Source organism: Puma concolor, chromosome B1 (genome assembly GCF_028749965.1).
Source record: "Puma concolor isolate L17-30 chromosome B1, mPumCon1.1.hap2, whole genome shotgun sequence".
Lineage (NCBI taxonomy): Eukaryota > Metazoa > Chordata > Mammalia > Carnivora > Felidae > Puma > Puma concolor.
Genome location: NC_141670.1, coordinates 206,401,277 through 206,420,736, shown reverse-complemented (window position 1 = coordinate 206,420,736; position 19,460 = coordinate 206,401,277). Strand labels below are relative to the sequence as shown.

Sequence of the window (19,460 nt, the reverse complement as noted above, 5' to 3'; positions counted from 1 at the left end):
CCGCCTGAAACAAGGTGAGGCTGGACTAGGGAGGAGACAGTCGAGTTGGTGAGTCGGAGGACAGGGTTAGAGACCCTGGACCAGGAGGATTCCCTTTGCCACCGACACCGGGGGTTGGGGGGGGGGGGCGGGGCGGGGATGGGAACTCATGGAGGGGGCGGGGGAGGGGTCCCCCTGAACAGAAGCTGAGAGGCTTGGAGGGAGGAAGTGGAGGCTGTGCAGACAGGGCCTTCAGGACATTTTGCTGAGGAGGCAAAGATTGAGGGAGGGAGAGGAGCAGAAGGACACGAGATGAGGGGGTGGGAATGTAGGGTAGGGTGGGGGAGGGTTGGGGTTTGTTTTGTTTCAAGATGAGAGGAACTTGGGATGTTTATAGACTGTGAGGAGGAACTCAGAGGAGAAAAGAGGAGAAAAAAGAAAAGGGACTGTTTTTTTTTTTTTTTAATGTTTATTTATTTTTGAGAGAGAGACAGACAGAGCACCAGCAGGGGAGGGGCAGAGAGAGAAGGAGAGACAGAATCCGAAGAAGGCTCCAGGCTCAGAGCTGTCAGCACAGAGCCGGATGCGGGGCTCCAACCCACCCACTGTGAGCTGAAGTCGGACACTTAACTGGCTGAGGCACCCAGGCGCCCCAAGGGACTGCGTTTTTGAAAGATGCTCCAAGGGACAGGAGGGTGAGGGACTGGAGATGAGGCCTGTGAAGCTGTTCTAGAAACTCATTTTTCCTCGTGACTCCTGGGTCAATTCCTGGGCCACAAATTCTCCATATGATTTTGAATTGCTGTCCATAGTTATTTGTTTGAAAGATGTTTATGGGGCCAAAAAAAAAAAAAAAAAAAAAGCCGTAAAAATATACAGTAGAAATCACAATGTTTTCAGCTCCCAGAATACAAACCAGGCACACATCAGGTTTAATTATGCACTCAGGAAGCTTTTAAAAACATGACTTTCTAGGGGCACTTCTGCATTTGAGGCTGCATTTGGGATTCAGGAAAGCAAGTGTGTTACACTTATTTCCAAGACAAAGTTTCTTTCCTCCAATAAAACTCATTTGGGTTTTTAGTGGGGCCCTTGCAGAGTCAGAAGATGAAGGGAATCCCTGAAGGAGGCTTCCCCAAGGAAACGGGGGGGGGGGGGGGGGGGGGGGGGGACAGCACAGGGGACTAAGCAGCCTCGGCACACAACTGCAAGCAGCAAGGGGGTTCACCGACGGCTGTGTCTCCTTTTCTCCTTCCTGTAGGAATCTTTTTCTCCTGCTGATACTAAAAAGTATTTTAGGGGACGCCCAGGTGGTCCAGTCGGTTGAGCATCAGACTCTTGATTTCCACTCAGGTCGTGATCCCATGAGATGGAGCCCCAAATAGGGTTCCATGCTGACCGAATGGGGCTCCACGTTGACCGTGGACCCTACCTAAGATCGTCTCTCTCTTTGCCTTTCTCCCACTTGGACACGCATGTGTGCACACACGTGTACTCTCTCTCTCTCTTTCAAAGTTAATAAACTTTAAAAAATTTTTAGGGGAGCCTGGTGACTCAGTCAAGTGTCCGACTTTGGCTCAGGTCATGATCTCATGGTTCGTGAGTTCGAGCCCCGCGTCAGGCTGTCTGCTGTCAGCATGGAACCTGCCTCAGATTCTCTGTCCCCCACTCTCTCTCTGCCCCTCCCCTGCTCTCTCAAAAATAAACATTAAAAAAAAAAATTTTTTTTAAGTATTTTAAGTTTTGGACACTATGTTTTTATCTATGTTTAAGCTGCCGTCTGATGTTAAAGATCATGTGTTCCTAGATGTAGTTTTCAGTAGTAATGGGACTCCATTCTTCAAGCAGTGAGGGGTGGGGGCTAGGCAGGTGAGTGACATTCTCAGACATGTGTTAGAAGTCTGACTCTGCCGTAACAAAAGCGACAAAAAGGTGGCAAGGGACAGATGCGGGGAGCCTCCCGTGCACTGGGGAGAGGAGGAGCAAAGGTTCGGCTGGGTTCATGCAAGGGCAGAACCCTGGGGCCTGAGGGCCAGAGTTTGGACGACCCTCAGTTTCCAGCTGAGCAAGAAGGTGGTACTTCTTTCTGTTCTTCCTATTAATCCTTCCTGCTCAGAAGAAAGCAGAGGAGGAGGGTGGGCGGGCGGAAAGTGGTTTTGTCTTCCATCACATTGATAGCACGTAACGGAGGTAAAAACTCAGTCCTCACACTCAGGAGCAAGTTGGGGTCAGGAGCTCGCCAAGATAGTTCCTTCAACTGGGGATACGAAGGGTTTGGGTGTAAGAGGGCACAGAGGAAGGGGGCAGTGAGGAGCCTGGGAGGGGGGTTGGGGTCTCATGAAGGGCCTGAAGACAGGCTGAGGAGGCAGAAGGCAATGAGGAGGCAGTTGAGAGCCACTGCGAGCTGAATGCACAAGTGGCATAACATTTACATTCCGGAAAGATCCTTGTGGGGCTAGCCTGCACTAGAGGCCTGACCTGGCTAGGGACTGGGAACAGAGGAAAGGAAACAGCATGCATGGGGCCTTGCCTCCAGACGGGCCCAGATTAGACCAACGCCCAATTTGGGTGGCCATAATCCTGGCAGAAGTGTGCGGGAAGGGGCACAGGAGCAGGTCCCAGAGTGGCGCTGGGGGCTGGGGGCGCTGGTGAGTGCAGACTTCTGGCCAGGGGGAAGCCAGCGTAGGAGCAGCACGGGAGCCCATGGGGAGAAGGCAGGCACCTGGGGTTAATTCTGGAGGCTGTGGGAGGAACAAGACCACCAGGGGTCAAGCTGGCTGCCAAGGAGACTTTGGGAGGGAGGGCTGGGATGGAGGGGGTCGTCTCCCTTGAGGGGTGCTGAGGTGGAATCTGGTGCGGGGGAGGGGTTCCCCAGAGGACGAGGGTCAGATCCCAGGCCCACCCCGCTCCAGTGGGTGACTTGGGGAAGGTGGGTACCTTCTCTGAGCCTCAGTTTCCTCTGTGAGATGGGCCCAGCGTGAGGACATCAAGCTCTGATTTCTGGGGCCCTCATGCAGTCAATAAAAGGTGGTAGTGATTTTAAGTCCTGGCAATATTTGGAATTTACATCCAGACCCAAAGCCCCAGCTGCATTCCTAGGAGGGATTCCCTTGTTTTCCAAAGGTGCCCTCAGGCGGACTCACCCAGGTCGAGAGGCCAGAGTGCTGCTGCCTGCTGCAGGAGGGAGGAGGAACCCACATTCCTTCCTGAGGTCCCCGCAGGTCCTCTCCCAGACACCCCCAAACCTGCTGGGGGGTCTCACTGAGCCATCTCCAATGTGTGCGGCTGCATGTCCGCTGCAGGCACCCCAAGCTCTCCGGAAAGTCCTGTTCCGGCTAGCTGGCTACGCAGCTCCCCGCTGCCAGCATTTCATCCCCCAGCTGCCTGTGCTGGGGTCACACCACTTCACACCCTCACCCTGCACAGCAGGTCCTGAGAACAGCAGGCAAAGGCCCCGCCGGAGATATTCTGGGGACACTGAGGGCAGATCCAAGGAAGGTTTATCAAGGTGCGTCCCTGGCAGCCGACGGCAGCTGCGTGGAAAGGGCATCCGAATGCGAACACCCGGTATCCGCCCTAAGGCTGACCATCCCAAGGTCCCCGCACCAGGGCCGGGAGCAAAATCTGAATGCCAGCAGTAAGAGCACCTGGTTGGCCGATGGGGTGTGTGTGTGTGTGTGTGTGTGTGTGTCCGCTTGGGGGAGGGGAAGGGGGTCCACCTTCATTCAGCTGCAGGTGTGACTGTCCAGGGAGGCAGCTGTGAGGGTGGAGTCTCAGTGGTGGCCAGTTGCAGTGGGGAAGGATCATGTCGGGACTCCCTGAAAACAAGCTGTGGGCAGGGCAGCGAAGGCTGCCAAGGTCACCAGGGGGCTTGGGCTCCCTAAGGAGGCCGAGAGGAGGGGAGACAAATATGGTGATGGAAAGAACTGGAAGCCACAGGGGTGAGGTATAAAAATCTGTATTTATATTACAAAGACAGAATGGTACAGCACAGTCCCTCCCGGTGAACAGGCTGGTGGGTGGCCCAATTCTCTCCAGTGAGGATCTTGTAACACGCTATCCTGGCCAGTGCCAGGCCCCCTGGGAAGCCCCAGACTCTGGCACAGAACCTGCCCTAGATGTGGCCCGGGGTCAGAGTTCTGTGTGCCCAGCTATGGGGAGGGGTCCCCAGGTTAGCTGATCCAGAGAGGCAGGGGGTGGGAGAGTGGGGGAAGCCTGCCTCGCTCAGCAGATGGGGATTGTCTGGGGCAGACAGGAGGGCACGGGTCCTCAGGGCCTTAGTTGGGCACACAGCCCCATCAGCCCAAGAGAGCTGGCTCGGGCCCCGGGCCTCCCAGACCCAAAATGCAAAGGTGGACCCAGAGCTCCAAGGAAGAGAAGCCTTCTTGCAGTCTTCCCAGCCAGCTGGGCCTGCACTGGGCAGTAGTGGCCTGGTGTACAGGGGCCACCTCCCAGTGAGGGTGGGGACCCAAACATGAGCCTGGGACTCCAGGATCCTGGCCACCCCGTGCCACAATGGCCCACAGAGGTGTGGGAGGGCACACGGATAGACAGTGCAGGCACCCCTGCAACCCTGTTCTGGTCCCATCTGCTTCTATAGACTCAACAGTGCTCAGTTATCCGACGCGGCCTCAGCAGGGCCCCCTCTGGGTCTCTGTGGCCACCAGCAACAGCTAACCTGTGCAAAAGGCCAGAGGGAGGAGAGAATGGATGTGTAACTCCTAGCACCATACCCTGGCCCCGAGGACCACCCCCAACGTGTCTGCTGGTGGCAGGGAGGGGCCTCTGGGAGCACAGGCCCCTAGGTGGCCAGTGAGGTCAACTCCCTGGCCCAGGTAGGAACCACAGCCTGAGAAGCCACAGGCTGAGCTGCCAGAGGTCAGCTGAGGGAGGGCCACAGTTGGTCACCTGGAGATGACCCTGCTGGCTGGGGTACTGGGGGAGCTGGTACTTTATGAATTCTGAACACAGACCGCCCCAGGGGTCTGGACTTGTGCCTCCCACAGCAGGATCTTCAACTCGCGCACTCCTGCCTCGGAGTGCGCCAGATGCTCACAAGAAGCTCTCTGTGGACGTGCTCGGGCAGACAGGAGCCACCCTAGGCACTCTAGACCCCCAGTGACACTGGAAGGAGACAGGACAGAACAGGTTCCCTCGCAACCACCAGCAAGATGTCTGGACAGTCTCCCCAGTCCCTGCGCTGTCTCCCATGAGCCTGCTCTCCACTCGCCATCCTGAGCCTCTGCAGGACAGGTTCTGTGCCAGAGCCGTTTCCAGGAACCCCTTTCTGCCTCAGTAGGCTACTCACCCTGGCGCGTCCACCAGCGTGACCGAAAATAAACACCAGCTTCCACCCCCCCCCACCCCCAGTCTGGAAATTGGTTACAACGCACCAGAGAGGGAAGCAGACACTGCGGCGGGGCGGCCCCACAGCACGCCACCCAAATATTGCTGTGTGGACAAGGGCTTCGGGAACAAAAGGCCAGGAGAAGCCTCCTAAGGCCCCGGCCTGGCTACCCAGGGTGAAGGGCTGTCCTCATCAGCTGCCTATTTCTGAAATCTGGGGCCCTCACCCCAGGCCAGGGGAGCAGGGACGGTTCAAGCTGGGTACAGCTGAGAACCTATTTCTCTGGTTAGCCGGCTCTTCACCAGGCCCCGGGCACAGCGATACTGGGGTGCTGGGTCACCAGGGGGCCAGGTGACAGAAAGCTGCGCACGATCCCCCCCCCCCCACCCCGACCTGGCCCGGCAGGAAGCCAGCCGAGGCTGCTGGGAGGGGCTGCTGCCTGGGGAGGAAGCTAGGAGGGCACGTGCTGGGCAGGCCAGGGGCGCCCCTTGAGCCACAAGGGAGATGCTGGTGGTGGTGGGCAGGGCGGGGCCAGACACGGGACACAAGGCACACTTGGACGAAGGTGACATACAAGACGAGTCCCTGAGACGCTGGGTCACTCCCACCCCTCAGCAAACAAGGACACAGCAACGGCTAGGAAAATAGAGTACAAAAATCTCGTACAGGAAATTGAGGCGGCACACGCTGATGTCACTTGGCGGGGAGTCTTTAGAGCTTTTTTCTCTTTTAAAAATGTTTCTCTTTTGTTTTTGGGAAAAAGCCTCTTTCCTGGGAGCCCTGTTCTGGGCTGCTGGGCAGTGCAGCAATTTTTTTTTTTTTTTTTTTTTTTGCTTTTTCTCTTTCAAAGGTAGATGAGAAAGCCTCCTGAGGCCTCAGTGGCTTCAGCCTGCCGTCCCCAGCGCACTCCAGCCCCGGCCAGGAGGAGAAGCCCTCTGCCCAGTGCAAACAGGGCCAGTGAGCCAGGGTGGGGAGGTGGAGCCAGGCACAGGCCAGGGACCAGAACTTGCCCAGATGACCCTTGAAGGCCTACCTCCCCATGATGTGTATCCTCTGGGTCCAGTGACGATGTGTGTCTGCGTGTGTGTGTGTGTGTGTGTGTGTGTGTGTGTGTATGCGCGTGTGGGCGTGTGTGCCTAGGCATGTGCGTGTGTACATCTGAGGGACCTAATAGAGCAGAAGCTTGGAAGGGGGGGCCTGGCCTGCCCCCAGAAGCCCAGCGCTTGCTCGACACCTGTGGGGTGCAAAGGCCCCTCTCCGCCCACTTGCCCCAGGGTGCTCACCCGAGTCCCGCCCTTCATGGGTCCCTCCATCCAGGCCTCAGGAGCCTACGTGGACACACAGATGGACAGACGGACGGAGAGCCACGCCTTCCTTCCTTCCTCGGTCCACTCCTTCCTTTCTCCTGGGATCCAGGGTTGGGGTCTGAGCTCCCCGCAGTGGTCATTAAGCCCCTCACACGGTGCCCGCCGGGATTTGCAGCAATGATATTTAATACTTCTGGAATGATTAGGAATCTGAGAACAGACCGTGGGCGGCTACGCTGGGCTCCGGGATGTGGGAGCTGGGCCCCGCCTCCCTGCAGGGGTCCCTGCCCAGCTGGGAGGGGTGGGCAGCACAGTGGGCCCTGACCGGCAGGCGGTGGAGGCGGGCAGCCCAGGCGGCAGCTGGAGCTTCCAGAATGGCACAGCAGCGGGCCCGCGGAGAGGCTTTCGAGGACTGGAGGGCTGGCACGCTTGGCCGGGCAGGCAGGCGGGCCAAGGAGCTGAGGGCGCTGGGCCTACGAGAGGCCGGGGCGGCCAGGCCGCCGGCAGGGGGGCCCGTAGCCCCCGTCGCTGCAGCCGCCCCTCTGCAGGCTGTAGTGGCCCTCCACGTCACTGCTGCTGCCAACACTGTCCAGCTCACCAGGGCCAAACTCCATGCCCTCTACGTCCACTTCTGGGGAGAACAGAGACGGCAGGATCAGAAACCGAGGTGCCGGCCGGGGGCCCCCTTCAGAGTTAGGGCCGATCTCCACCCTTCATGGAGGACGCAGAGGCTCCGGGGGCGGGGCGTGGGGGAGGGATGGGGCTCCCGGCCTCTGTGCCTCTCCCTCCACATGGCACCACTTCCGCTACCACACTCGGAGCGCTCGGACAGCGCCGGGGACACACAGCGGCCATCGTCCCCACCCAGGGGCCGCTCCCACGCCCCCACCTTGCTCCGAGTCGTCGGTGGAGACGGCGGAGCCTGTGCTGTCTGTGCGCACGCGCTCCAGGCTCTGCACCGACAGCTGCTCCAGGCGCCGCTTTAGGAAGCGGTGTTCCCGCTGCAGCTGCTCCTTGATGCTCAGCGCCCGGCGGTCCTGCTCCTCCAGTTTCTGGGGGCGGAGGGGGGGGGGGAGGGGCGAGGGGAGCTGTGAGCTGCGGGGATGGGGGGACCGGGGACCATCCCCTACCAGGAACTGGGGTGCAGGGGCGGGTTCTCATCCCGCACCCCTCCCCCCCGACCAGGGGCCACAGGGTGCCCAGTGCCCATGGGGCCCAAAGTCCCGATGAGCCCCCTCCTCACCCCTCCAGGCCCGTTCTCTGTGTGTGCTGACTGGCTCCAGACAACCCACAGCCACTAGACACCTTGGCGGAGCCAAGTCACGCGTGGGCCCTGGGCTAGCACCACCTCCTGGAGGACAGCCGCCCTCAGCAGTCTTGCCCCCGCTGTCCCCCATACTCCTGACATCCGCTCACCCCCTGCCTGCCCTCTTCCCTCTCCATACCTTCCCTGCTGGAGCTGTTGCTGCTCTGTGAGGCCCCAGGGCACTGACTCTACCTCTCTCAAAGCTCCAGCCCCCCTGCCTGTGCTGGCCTGGGAGCTTTGAGGATCTCTTGAGGACACTGAGACCCACCCTGGTTTGCCCAAGTGTCCCAAGATCCCCCCCCCCCAAACCAGCAGGTCTGTCTCGAGGCCTTGGGGGCCTACCCCAGGAGACCAACCCCACCTTCTACCCAGAACCTCCCAACCCCTGGGCTGCCGGCTTCCTATCCTGCCCTTCCTGGCCCCACGTCTCCTTCTAGCTGCTGCCCTTTCACAGCCCAGGGCCCCCGAGGACCACACCTCCCCCAGCCTGGCATGGCTACCTCCTACCCACCCCCCACCTCCCAATAAAACCCAGCACGTGCCTGTGACCACCTCAACCTTCAGCATCCCCCGTGGCCAAGCACCGCCCACCTACCACCAGAGACCCCCAGGGGTCCCCGATGTGCACCTGCTAGGCGGCTCCCCTCAGGCCCCCTGGTCACTCCCCCAGGGTGCACGGGACGGGATGGGGTCAGACCAGGGGCAGCAGCGGGGGCACCGTCCTACTTACCTTGATGTGCATCTTGGCACGCTTCAGGAGGCTCAGCGTGGTGTGGCGGGTGCTGTCAGGGCCCAGGGGCACCAGCTGCTTGAGCTGCTCCAGATAGAGCCTGAGCTTGGCTCGTCTGAAAGAGGAGAGACAGAACCATCAGGCCAGAGTGGCACAGCCGACGGGGACAATGGCAATGGCAGCAGAGAGGCCTGGGAGGTCTGAGGGCACAAGAGGCGGCCAGCCAGACTCCTGCACGGACCTGCTGAGGGTCCAGGGCTCCCCTCCCAGCCTGGCTGGCAGCTTCCCCGGAGCAGCCAGGCACCTGCCTTCTGGATGCCCCAACAGAGGAGGAGAGCCTATGGCCAGGGCCCATGCAGCCAGCCCACCACGGCCCTCAGGGCCTCAGAAAGCCACCGCCAGGCACCGCCTTCAGAGCCCTGGCTCACCCTGCTGTCACCACCCTCCACAGTGGATCCAGGAGGTCAGGGGACGACCGGGGACAGCAGGGTTAGGGTCCTGGTCAGACTGCTCCCAGAGGTCCAAGGGGGCCCGGGGCAAGATTGGCATTCCACCTTGCCAAGTTCAGGGTGGTCTCTGGTCACGTCACCACAGAAACACAAGTCTATTGGGGTCATGGAGGGCTGAGGACCAAATTTGGTTTCCCTTAGAAGAAACAGCTTCATTCCAGATTTCGTCCCTGTGTTCAGGCAGATGAAGGCAGAGTTTCACAAAACTGTACTCCTAAGAGCCAGTGGCACTGTTGACATAGGGGTCTCAGGTTGGGGGCGGGGGCGGGGCGGTTGGCCTGGATCCACCCTTGCAGAAACACGGCCTTCCTGGCTCATCTCATCTGGGGAGGGCAGGCTGGCAGAGACTAAGGTGACTACAGTGCACCCTAAAGGACGCTGTGGCCACCGCGATGGCCTGGGGCCATTGCCCCATCCACGTGACGGCCCCTCCTCAGTACGTGCAGGGCGCCAGAGCCCCAACACGCTGTCCAGCCGCGATGCTCTGCGGGGGCTCCGCTCTGAAAGGAGGACCCTTGAGGGCGAGGGGTAGGAGTTCTTTGTGAGACAGCCTGTCGCCCGACTGCCCAATCACCACAGCCAGCACATGCCCCTTCCCTCAAAGTGCCAACCGTGGCCGTCTCTTGTTTTCACCTCTATCCCGTATGTGCCACAGCCTTGCTTAGCCTTAGAGAGCCCGGGAGGAGAGTGGGCAGTGATGGCCACTTCTGAGGGGCATCCAAGGCCTGGGGAGAGAGGGGGCAGCTGGGTGCAGGGCAGGACCCCCTCTGTAGAACAGCAACTAACAGCCCCGCCCTGTAGGAGGAAGGCTGGCTGCACACGGACCCCCCTGGCCCTACGTCTGCCACCCCTGTCCACACAGCACCCCCACTGAGAGGGCACCTCCCCACCCCGCACCCCAGCCCACAGCACCCCAGCACCTAGGGTGGGCCAGGTGGGCCTGAGTCAGGAAGAACTTCCAGGACACAGGACTGACGCCATGCTCTGCCACAACGCCACATGGGGCCAGGACCTGAGCAGCCCGGGCACCAGGGACCTACGTACGGAGCAGCCCCTGCTCTGACTGGAGGCTGGAGGACCTTCAGAGATAAGCGCCCACCTCCATGCAGACACAGGGCTGGGGAAGGGGGCATGCATGACCCCCTGGAGTCCGGGAACCTCCGCTCCCTCACTTCCAAGTGGGTGGAGCATCCCCTCTGCCCTGCTGAAAACGGGGCCAGGAACACAGGGGCAGGCTGCACACCACACTCTGTGCTCAAGGAGGGGTCGGCAATGAGAGCGTCACCCTCTCCCCCGGGGGCCCTCCTGTCCTGCCATCCGTGCTAAGTTCACAAGTGGGGTCCCCTTGTCCACCTACTCTAGAGCAAATGGCAATTCTTACAATCTGCTGCTTAATTACATAAGCAGCACGTGATCTTTGTGCAAAATCAGAAACTGCCGATCAGCAGAAAAGTAGCCCAGATTCCACCACCCAGAGACAACCATACCATCCTCTCAGTGTGCTCTACATTCCTGCGTCACAAACGCTCAGTGACAACATCAGCGTACGGAACCACGTGTGTGACAGGTCACCCAGTATTGTTTAAAAAAATAAAACAGCAGACGCACACAAGAGACTCAACAGGACACAATGAAGAGCAGGAGGCATGCGTCTCCAGGTGATGCGGTTGGCAACGTTTATTTCTTTGGCTTTACGGTTTGTGTTTTTTAGTTATTTGTTTTTATATTTTCCAAGTTTTCTACGCTAAAAAAAAAACAAAAAAAAAACACCACATATTACTTTTACAATCAGAAAGAGACATTTGTACAAGAAAGAAAAAACACAGCCGAAAGACGAACAACAGTGGAAAAGTATCTGTGATACACATAAAAGACAAATGGTTAGTATCCGTGACATTTTGAGCTCATACACATCAAAAACAAAGAGAGGAGTATCTTAATGTGGAAAACGGGCAAAGGACGCAAACAGGCAAGTTGCAGAGCACAGACTGCTAAGCTAGCACAAAACCAAGTCGGTCTCCCAGCACTCTAGGAACTGAGGACCAAGCAGGGCGGGCGGGCGGGCGGGCGTCTGGGCCAGACTGGAAAGGACCGGCCGGCTCTCAGGCGGCGCACGGGCCCATCTGCGCTTTGTTCAGGGAGAGCGAATAGGGACGACAGCGCTGAGGGCCGCTGCGGCGACCCAAACCCTTGACCAGCACCTGCACTTGTAGGATCCGGGTCCCACCGGACTGCCCCCCACGGATGCAAAGATGCACGTTTACCGACGCTCGCTGTGGCCCGGCCTGCGTCAACCAGAGGGCCGCCCCTAACAGTGCAGGCAGCACGCGTGCCCGTGCGGGCGCTGGGACCAGGAGGCGGAGGGGAACGCACGACACAGGTGGACACTCACGTGGTGTCCGGTGAAAGGTCAGGTTAGAAAGAGCAGATGACAAGGTCCCATTCTTATCCAAGTTAGTATCCGTGCGGAGGAGGAGGGAGCAGGTGCGGCCTCCCAGCCGCCTGGGATGGCTGACTCTGAGGGGGGAGCCAGGGAGGCCCACGGGCGTCAGCGAGGAACGTGGACGGCCTGCTTTAGAAATCCCAAAGCAGAGGCTTCTCAAGAGACAAGGAGAGCCCGCTGGACCACAGCCGTGCAACGTTTACCACTGGACAGCGCGCCCACCCAGCTCCAGAGGAGCGCTGGGCCAGGAGGGCAGCCTCGGCGGGGTGGGAACCAGCGCCGGCTGTGGGGCCCGGGCAGGAACCCCATGCCCCACCCCTGTGGGGAGCGGGCTGCCCCATGACCTCTCTGGAGCTGGAAGGGGTGCCGGGGCCCTGCAGCCCTCCTCTGGGGCTGCCACAGCGCCGCAGGCCCTCTGCCAGTGCCCCGTGGCTGTCCCCGGCATTCCTGGGAGCTTTGAAAATTCACCACTTCCTGAAGGAACCCTGTGTGGATTCTGGGGCCAGAACCCGCCTCTGGGAATCACTGCAGTCTGTTAACAGCAGCTCCGTCTCTGGCAGCCGGCCACAGCCTGGCTCTTGACCCAGGCCTTGCCCGCTTCCCACCACAAGACCCTGCTCCTCAGAGGAAGACCCAGGGCTCCCATGCCGCATCCCCCGGCACCCGAGGGGCAGAGACCCAGCTCCACAGGGCCACGCTCTGGGCCACCCCAGGCCCGGCAGTCCGAGAAGAGGCAGCATGGAGAGGCACCAAACTGTGGCTCCCTCAGCAGGTGTGATGAGAAGCAAGGGTGCCCCATTCTCCCCTCATGTGTTCCCGCACCTTCCAGTTGTGGGGTTTCTAGAGACGGTGAGCCACTGTGTCAGGCAGACATGGCATGGCAGCCCCTGCAGAGGGCCCCCCACCCCTCCACACACAAAACCTAAATCCTGGAGCTGAGCTGGTGGCGGGGGGGGTCATCCTGCCAAGAAACATCTGACTTCCACGACCCCCAGGCCTGGGGTCAGGAGCAGAACACTAGAGCAGCGTTCCACAAGAGAAGAAGGGAGGACGGGGTAGGAACGGGCAGGGCGGGCCTCAGCTTGACCGGGCTGGCTCGGAGAACACGCCGGGGGATGCGCCACAGGCCCAATGTAGGCACGCCTCCAGGGAGGGCAATGTGCGGAGCCGGTGACCCAGCCAGCTGCTCCGTTCCTGCCCGTGGCCAGCAGCCAGGAGCATCCAGCATCGGCACAGGTACAGCTGTGACCCGGGGCCTGACCAGGTCTCAAGCTCCAAGACTGTGGGCCCCTCATGGCCAGCCAGGAACACACGCCCTACATCGGGATGGGGGAGTGTACGTGGACCTCAGGCCACCTGTCTGTCCTGCTTCAGTGTCTGGAAAGAGCCCCCCGAGGCCCAGCCTAGGGGCACGCTTTGGGAGAAGGTGACTGAGGCCAAGGCCGAGGCCAAGGGGCAGTTGTAGGGGTCAAGGCTAGCAACGTGTCCCCCTCCACAGGCAGCCATGCCCTTGCCACCCATACTCCCTTCGTGTCATCCCCTCTGTCTGAACTGAGGGGCTGTTTTTCCAGACACCACCCCCAGGAAGCCTTTTCTAGAGCATCCCCACATGCCTGTCCAGGCTCCTGGGTCCCAGTGAGGCTGGCCATGTCTTCCAGCCTGGGAGGAACCCCAGGGCCCCCACACCTGCCCCACCTCCACGGTCTCTTGGGAACCCCTCAATCACACAGGACCAGTCCAGGAAGTACGGTTCCTCCAAAGAACACAGCGTCCTGTCCCCACCCAGCGCCCACCCAGCCGAGGGCTGGATCCCAGGGGAGAGGAAGCTGGCGCTGCTGTGGGCGTCCCCGGAGGGGGAGGGGGGCACAGAAAACTGGCTATGCTCCAAGCTTTCCCAGGGCAGGCTGGAGTTTTTACCTTGTACACTACCCACTACCCTTGTACATCCCCACTACCGCCCAATACTGACCCAAGAAGGAAGGAAAGAACTGGCCCATTTCACAGATGGGAGCGAAGGTCAGGAAGAAGCTACCACAAGGCATCCCAGGACCCACCCACAGCTGCACCACCCTGCTAAGACCAGCTGCAAGGCCACCTGTCGGCACGGCCTAGCCTGCCTGTGTCTCGTCCCTTCGTCAGAGAAGGTGCAGGGTCGTGGAGCCCCCGAGGGCACGACAAGGCCTGTAGCACCTGGGAGGGCTCTGGGGCCGACCTGGGCCGGCTGTACTGCCCCTTCCCCACTTCTCACCCCAAGCCCTCCCACTCCTCGGAGAACCCAGAGCAGACTGGGCCCTGCAGCTGGCAGGTGGGTGTCCCGGGATCCAGCCTGGGCCCGGAGCTTTCCCTCAGGCCCACATGGCCAGAGCCCGGCTGCCCTTCCCACTGCCCCCAGATAAGACCAGTGGGAGCTCCTTGGAAGGCACACCCCACAGTGCAAGGGACCCTAAACTAAGGAACCCCAGACTGAGAGGGCTGAACCCTCCTGGCTGGAGGCCAGTGTCCTGAGAGCTCAAAAGCTGCTCCCAAAGGCAGCAAATGCCCCGAATTAGATGGATCTTCTCCTCCAGGGAGCTGGCCCTGACTGCCACATAGCACAGGGGCCCTGTCCCTAGCCGCTCACCCCCACCTGAGCTCTCATGAGCAGGGCACAGGCCCCGGTCTCTGCCTGCTGGCACGGGAGTGCCTGAGACCGGAGCCTGACTCCTCCTTCAAGACTGACCCTTCCCAAGCAAGGGCACGGCCTGGCAGTGCAGGTGGCCACACCCAGGGCACAGCAGGCGGATGCGGGTGCGGCCACAGCATCCCTTCAGCAGAAGGATAGGTAGGACATGTCAGGTGGCCAATGTGGGGCCTGGGGGGGAGGGACAGGGGATCACTTACCTGTGCTTTTCTAGTTCATTGTGTGAGGACCTGTTTAGAGAGACAGAAAGACAGAGCTCACTCTGCTGACCACCAAAGCACAAGAATGACAGCTCTACTCAGGAACCTGCAAGATGGTGGCAGGGAGGGTGTGGGTCCCAGGACGGCTCGGGATGGGGAGTGCTGGGCAGGTGAGCACTGCTGACCAAAGGCTGGGGGAACCTCACACTGAGTGACAAGGACAGGAGACACAGAAGTGCAGTCATGTCCAGGGGTGTCTAGGACTGCCTGACTTACTTAGTGAGACATGTGGGGACTCTTGCCAGCAGGAAGGTCCAGGACCCCTTCCAGAAGGTTCTATGACTGACCCACCCTGTGTTCCCAAGGTCTACCAGGCACTAAGCCACCAGCCTTCTCCACCCCACACTCCCGGAGGCCAGCGGTGTCTCTGGAGCCACAGGAGCTGTCACAGGGACCCAGCTGCAGGTGAGCACAGAGGCCAGGACTTCAGGACGCAGGGTGGTGCTGTCCTGACAACCCCAGCCATAGCAACATCCTCACCGTGTTGGGCTCTCCCACCTGCAAGATCACAGCTCACACCAGCGGGGACATCGAGGGACAGAGCAGACCCAGCCCAAGAGCCCTCAGCCCAGGGCTCTGATACCTGGATGCTTCCTGGCCCAGTGGGCAGGAGGGACACTGAGGCTGGCCCTTCTGCTTCCCTCTGGGGCCATGGTCTTGGCCTCTCTGGGAACAGTGGCCCCATCTGCTGCTCAAGCCTTGCCCATCTGGCCCATTCAGACAGGGGTACAGAGTCCTGAGCACTCCACTGGGCAGTGCCACCACATCTGCCCTGCAGAGCAGCAACGCAGCAGGGCCAATCTCCCCGTTCTAGATCATTCTCCCAGTCCAGGTGGGGACCCCACGGACAGCCAGGACTCCGAGGCCTGCCAGGCTCCCTCCCATGTGAGCAGAGGGCTCCGGCCACCTCGGGGCACACCCAGATTGGATGCCGTGTCCCCCACCCCTCACTCCTTCCTGGAGCTTCTGCTGACCTCTGCCTGCCTGCCCTCACTCTCCCGCTCCAGGAACTCTGGATTAGGTGTCTCCCGTCCCCACCCCACGAGCTGGAGTGCCTGCCCAGCCTTCGTGCCTCTGCTATCCACCATGGTTCATGGCCCCATCAGAGCCAACTGGGGCCTCCCCTCTGCAGCTTGAGGAGAGCCTCCAGACCTGGGTTCTGGGGGGGCTCAAGGGCCTGCTGGTCACAAGGGTTGGGCAAGGAGCTTTGGAACCCCTGTCAGGGCTGGCCAGGACCAGGAGGGAGCAGAGCTGTCAGGCTCCTCGAGGCCTGAACAACAGCCCGCCAGCGTGGGTCTGCCCACGTGTGAAGGATATAAGGGTCAGGGAGTGTCCTTCAGTGTAGAGCAACCGGCCTGGCCACCCCCTCACAGTCTGGGCTGGACCCCATCCTGGAGAGAGAGGAACACTCCTTGGCTAGCCGGGAGTAGGGAGAGAGGCCCAGAGCCCCGCCTGGGGCTCCTCCCAGACACCTGTGCTAGCCTCCTGGGGGGTTTGTAACATGGGTCCAGGAATGCCCTGTCTTACGCATGCTTCGTACTGGGGCTAGGGGTGGGGGTGGACCCACGGCTGGAGCTTTACTAAGCACGTTCCTGGCATCACCGGTTCACACCGCACATCAACGCCTCCAGGTAGATACTCCTCTACCCATGTCCTTGTAAGACCTGAGCCCCAGCAGGCTGGCTCTAGGCCTCTCTTGCTGAACCATTGTTCCCAAGAGCCCTTCCTGGAGCTCTGGCAATTGTGGGGCCTCCCCACACATGTCACCCTCCTGCCCCACTATTCACCCCTCACCCCGGTCCCAGCCGTGCCCATCGTTTTCCCTCATCTTGGTGGGACACAGAAGCCTTGCAGGCTGGGACTGCCCTGCCAAGTCAGGGTCCCGAACCCTCTGGGCCCTGCTCTGCCTTAGGCCCTGGTCTGGGTTGGCTGAGGCCCAGCTGGGCCAGGACAGCCTGGAGGGACCATCACTGTGAGCCGTAGGGGCCTGAGACCCTGGGAGCGGCAGGCTCTGCCCAGAGGAGCAGCAGGGAGGTGCAACGCAGCCCAGTAGACCTCTCATTCCCTTCCCAGTGAGCTCAAGATCTCCATCCTGCAGAATGTAGAAAGCCAGGACCCCACTGCAGAACGGGAGTCCCAGAGACGGGACAGGGGGCCAGGCAAGTAATTCAACTGGTCTATGCCTCAGTTTCCTCAGCCTTAAAATGGGGATAAAAATAACACCTCCTTCATGGGTTGGGTGAATATTAGCACCTACGTGAACCACTCTGTGCATAAGGGGCCCTCTTCAGAGAATCTTAGAGAGAATTCTGGTGATCGCTTTTGGGTACCCCATGGGAGTCCAAGGTCACGTCACGGAGTTCTCCAGGGGTGCCATGGCACTGGGGGCGATGAGACCCAACAGCACGGGCCTGGCTAGCTCCCTGAGGAGGCCTGAGGCAGTGGTGCCCCCCCCCCCCTTCACGTATCCCTTCCCAAACTGCCCTCAGCAGGGGACCAGGGGCTGGGACTCAGAGGCTCGTCCAGCCAGGGCAGATGGAGACTCCACCGATTCCTTGCCAGGCCCGGGGCGCCAGGACGTCACAGGAGATGGGTCCCTGTGCCAGCCTTTCTGTTTCCCAAGAACAGGCAGGCCACAGGAATGAGCCGCACCCTCTGCCAAGGGGCCCCGAAGCCCCCTGCAAGAGCAGCTCCCAGCGTGGTGACATGGTCCAGAGCCAAAGTGGGCCCCCAGACAGTGCCAGGTGTGCTGTGGTCCTCATGGCAGCGGGGAGAGGGGCACCCCGTGGGAGCCCTGGCTCAGGGTCCCCATGCCCCTGCAGGGATGTGTACCCCGGCTTTGGCTTCACAGCCTGGGAATGAGGCCAGGGGAGGGGGTGGGGATCGCTGGCACCCGGAGGGCTGCTGCAGGGCGGCCCGCACCTCTTCCAGCTCCCCTTAAAAAAGGCCTCCTGTCCCAAAGAAAGGAACCCTACACTTGTCGCTGCACTTTCACTTGTGTCAGGAGAGGGGCAGGAGCGGTGGGACGGGTGGGGGCCCAGGCAAGGCCTCCGGGCGCCCTCTTTGTCCAGGCCCCTGGGGGTAGGGGTCCTCAGCCCAGCCGCAGGAGAGGTGCGGCCCACCCACCCGCGGCAAGCAGAGGTCAGGGCGAGCGGTCCCACGCTGCTCTGCACCGAGCCTCAGTTTCCCTGGACTCACGGGGGCACCGGCCAGCGCCCAATGACAACTTTTTTCCTGCCCGGAAAAGTCCAGAACAACTTGGGAGCGGGGAGCGGCTGCGGGAGGAGACCCCGAGCGGCTGGCGCTGTACGCGTGGCACTGTTTACGCGAGAGGCCGAGGAGGCGCGGCCCGCGGGAAGATGGCGACGGCGCGGGCGGGGCCGGCCGGGCGGGGCTGCGGCCGCGGCCCCGGCGCGCCTCCTCCTCCAGGCTGGCCGCCGGGGCGCGCGGCCGCGGCCGGGCTGCGGACCGGGGGTCGGGGCCGCGGGAGGGCGCTCGGGGGGGTGGGGCGACCCCGGGCGCCGGGCCGGGCGGGGGGCGGCCGCGCGGGGGCTGGGGGGGCGGTACCTGTTGTTCGGGGCCTTGCGCACCAGGCCGGCCGCCTTTGTCTTCTTCCTGGCGAAGTCGCCGTCGAAGGGCAGCACCGAGGCGTAGCCGTGCTCGGCCTCTGCGGACAGACGGCGCGGTCAGCGGGCCCCCGCCCCGGCCCCGGCCCCGCCGCCGCCGCCCGCCCGCCCGCGGCCCGACGCACAAAGGGGCGCGGGCGCTACCTCGGTCCCTGCGCTCCAGGTACTCGGCCGCCTCCAGCAGGATCAGCAGGGAATTTAGCTCCATCCTCCTGCCCGCCCGCGCGCTCCGGGACGGCGGCGGCCGCTGCCCGGCCCTCTCCGGCCGGCTCCGCTAGCCGCCCGCCCCGCGCGCCCGGCGGCCCCACTTCCCCGACTCCCGCGGACTCCCAGCGCGCTCGGCCGCCACCCTCCGCCTCGGGCCCTCAAATTGACACATAAGGCGAGCGGCGGCCGACGCAGCCAATGGGGGCCGGCGCTCCGGGTCCGGGGGCGGGCGCTAGGCCGGGCCGGGGCCAATGGGAGCTGGCCGAACGCCTCGGGCCGGGCCGAGAATGTTGACAGATGCGAAGCTCGGTTCCGATAGGCCCGCCGCGGTAGTAACAATTTAGAAGCCCAAGCTTAGCAACAGCACGTGGTGGCCCGGCCCCCGCGCTCGCTGACTGGCGGCCGGCGTGCATGATAAGTAGGCGCCGTGCGCCGATTGGCCCAGAACGGTCTATGTAAAATAGGGACCGCGGACCAATGGCCGGCTGCGGGGCGCGCGGCCAATGAGGGCGCCGCGGCCGGACGCGTTGCCGGGAGGAAGCGGAGCGCGGTGGCACCGCAAGCCACCGGACCAGCGCCCCTGGACCGGTCAGGGTGCGGGAGGTGTCGCGTGCGCCTGGCCTGTCCGCCGGGTCTGCACGTCGTGTGCAGGAACCTGTTGCCCTGGAACAGCCACAGCACTGGCTCCGCGGGAGCACGGGACCTCGTGCTCTCTTCGGGGGTGTCTTATGGGCTGCAAAGCGACATCCCTTCCTGCCGGACACAGAGTGACCCCAGGAAAGACCGGAGCTTGGAGGAGGGACGTAGAGGGTCAGAGCCCAAGAGGCAGATCTTGAGCCACATCTCAACGGGCAGAGACCCAGAGAGGGAGGGCCCCTCAGAGCTGCCCAGTGGACCCCAGGCCTGAAGGAAGGGGCAGAGATCTGCTGCCATGGTCCCAAGGGTTTTCCAAGAGTGGAGGGCTGCGTGCTCGTGTCTGGTCTGAAGAGTGGAGACATTCCAAGACTTTCCAAGGAAGCGCTTTCTAGGGAAGAGAGTTGCCCTCCTTGGGAGAGGAGCGAGCCCC

General features: G+C 61.7%; 1 protein-coding gene across 2 annotated transcripts; it reads right to left on the bottom strand.

Moving 5' to 3' along the window:
- Positions 1-3,921: 3,921 nt before the first annotated feature.
- On the bottom strand, positions 3,922-18,565 carry MXD4 (MAX dimerization protein 4). 2 transcript variants are annotated; one of them, XM_086705618.1, is made up of 6 exons: positions 18,332-18,563; positions 18,129-18,228; positions 14,502-14,531; positions 8,670-8,784; positions 7,523-7,685; positions 3,922-7,264 (listed from the first exon to the last, which is right to left on the bottom strand). In XM_086705618.1, the coding sequence occupies exons 1-6, from the start codon at positions 18,393-18,395 to the stop codon at positions 7,107-7,109; spliced, it is 630 nt and encodes a 209-aa protein (XP_086561744.1). In that variant the 5' UTR covers positions 18,396-18,563; the 3' UTR covers positions 3,922-7,106. The 2 variants fall into 2 exon arrangements, with proteins under 2 accessions (XP_086561744.1, XP_086561745.1); XM_086705619.1 differs by lacking the exon at positions 14,502-14,531 and having other exon boundaries at positions 18,332-18,565.
- Between the last annotated feature and the right edge of the window lie 895 nt (positions 18,566-19,460).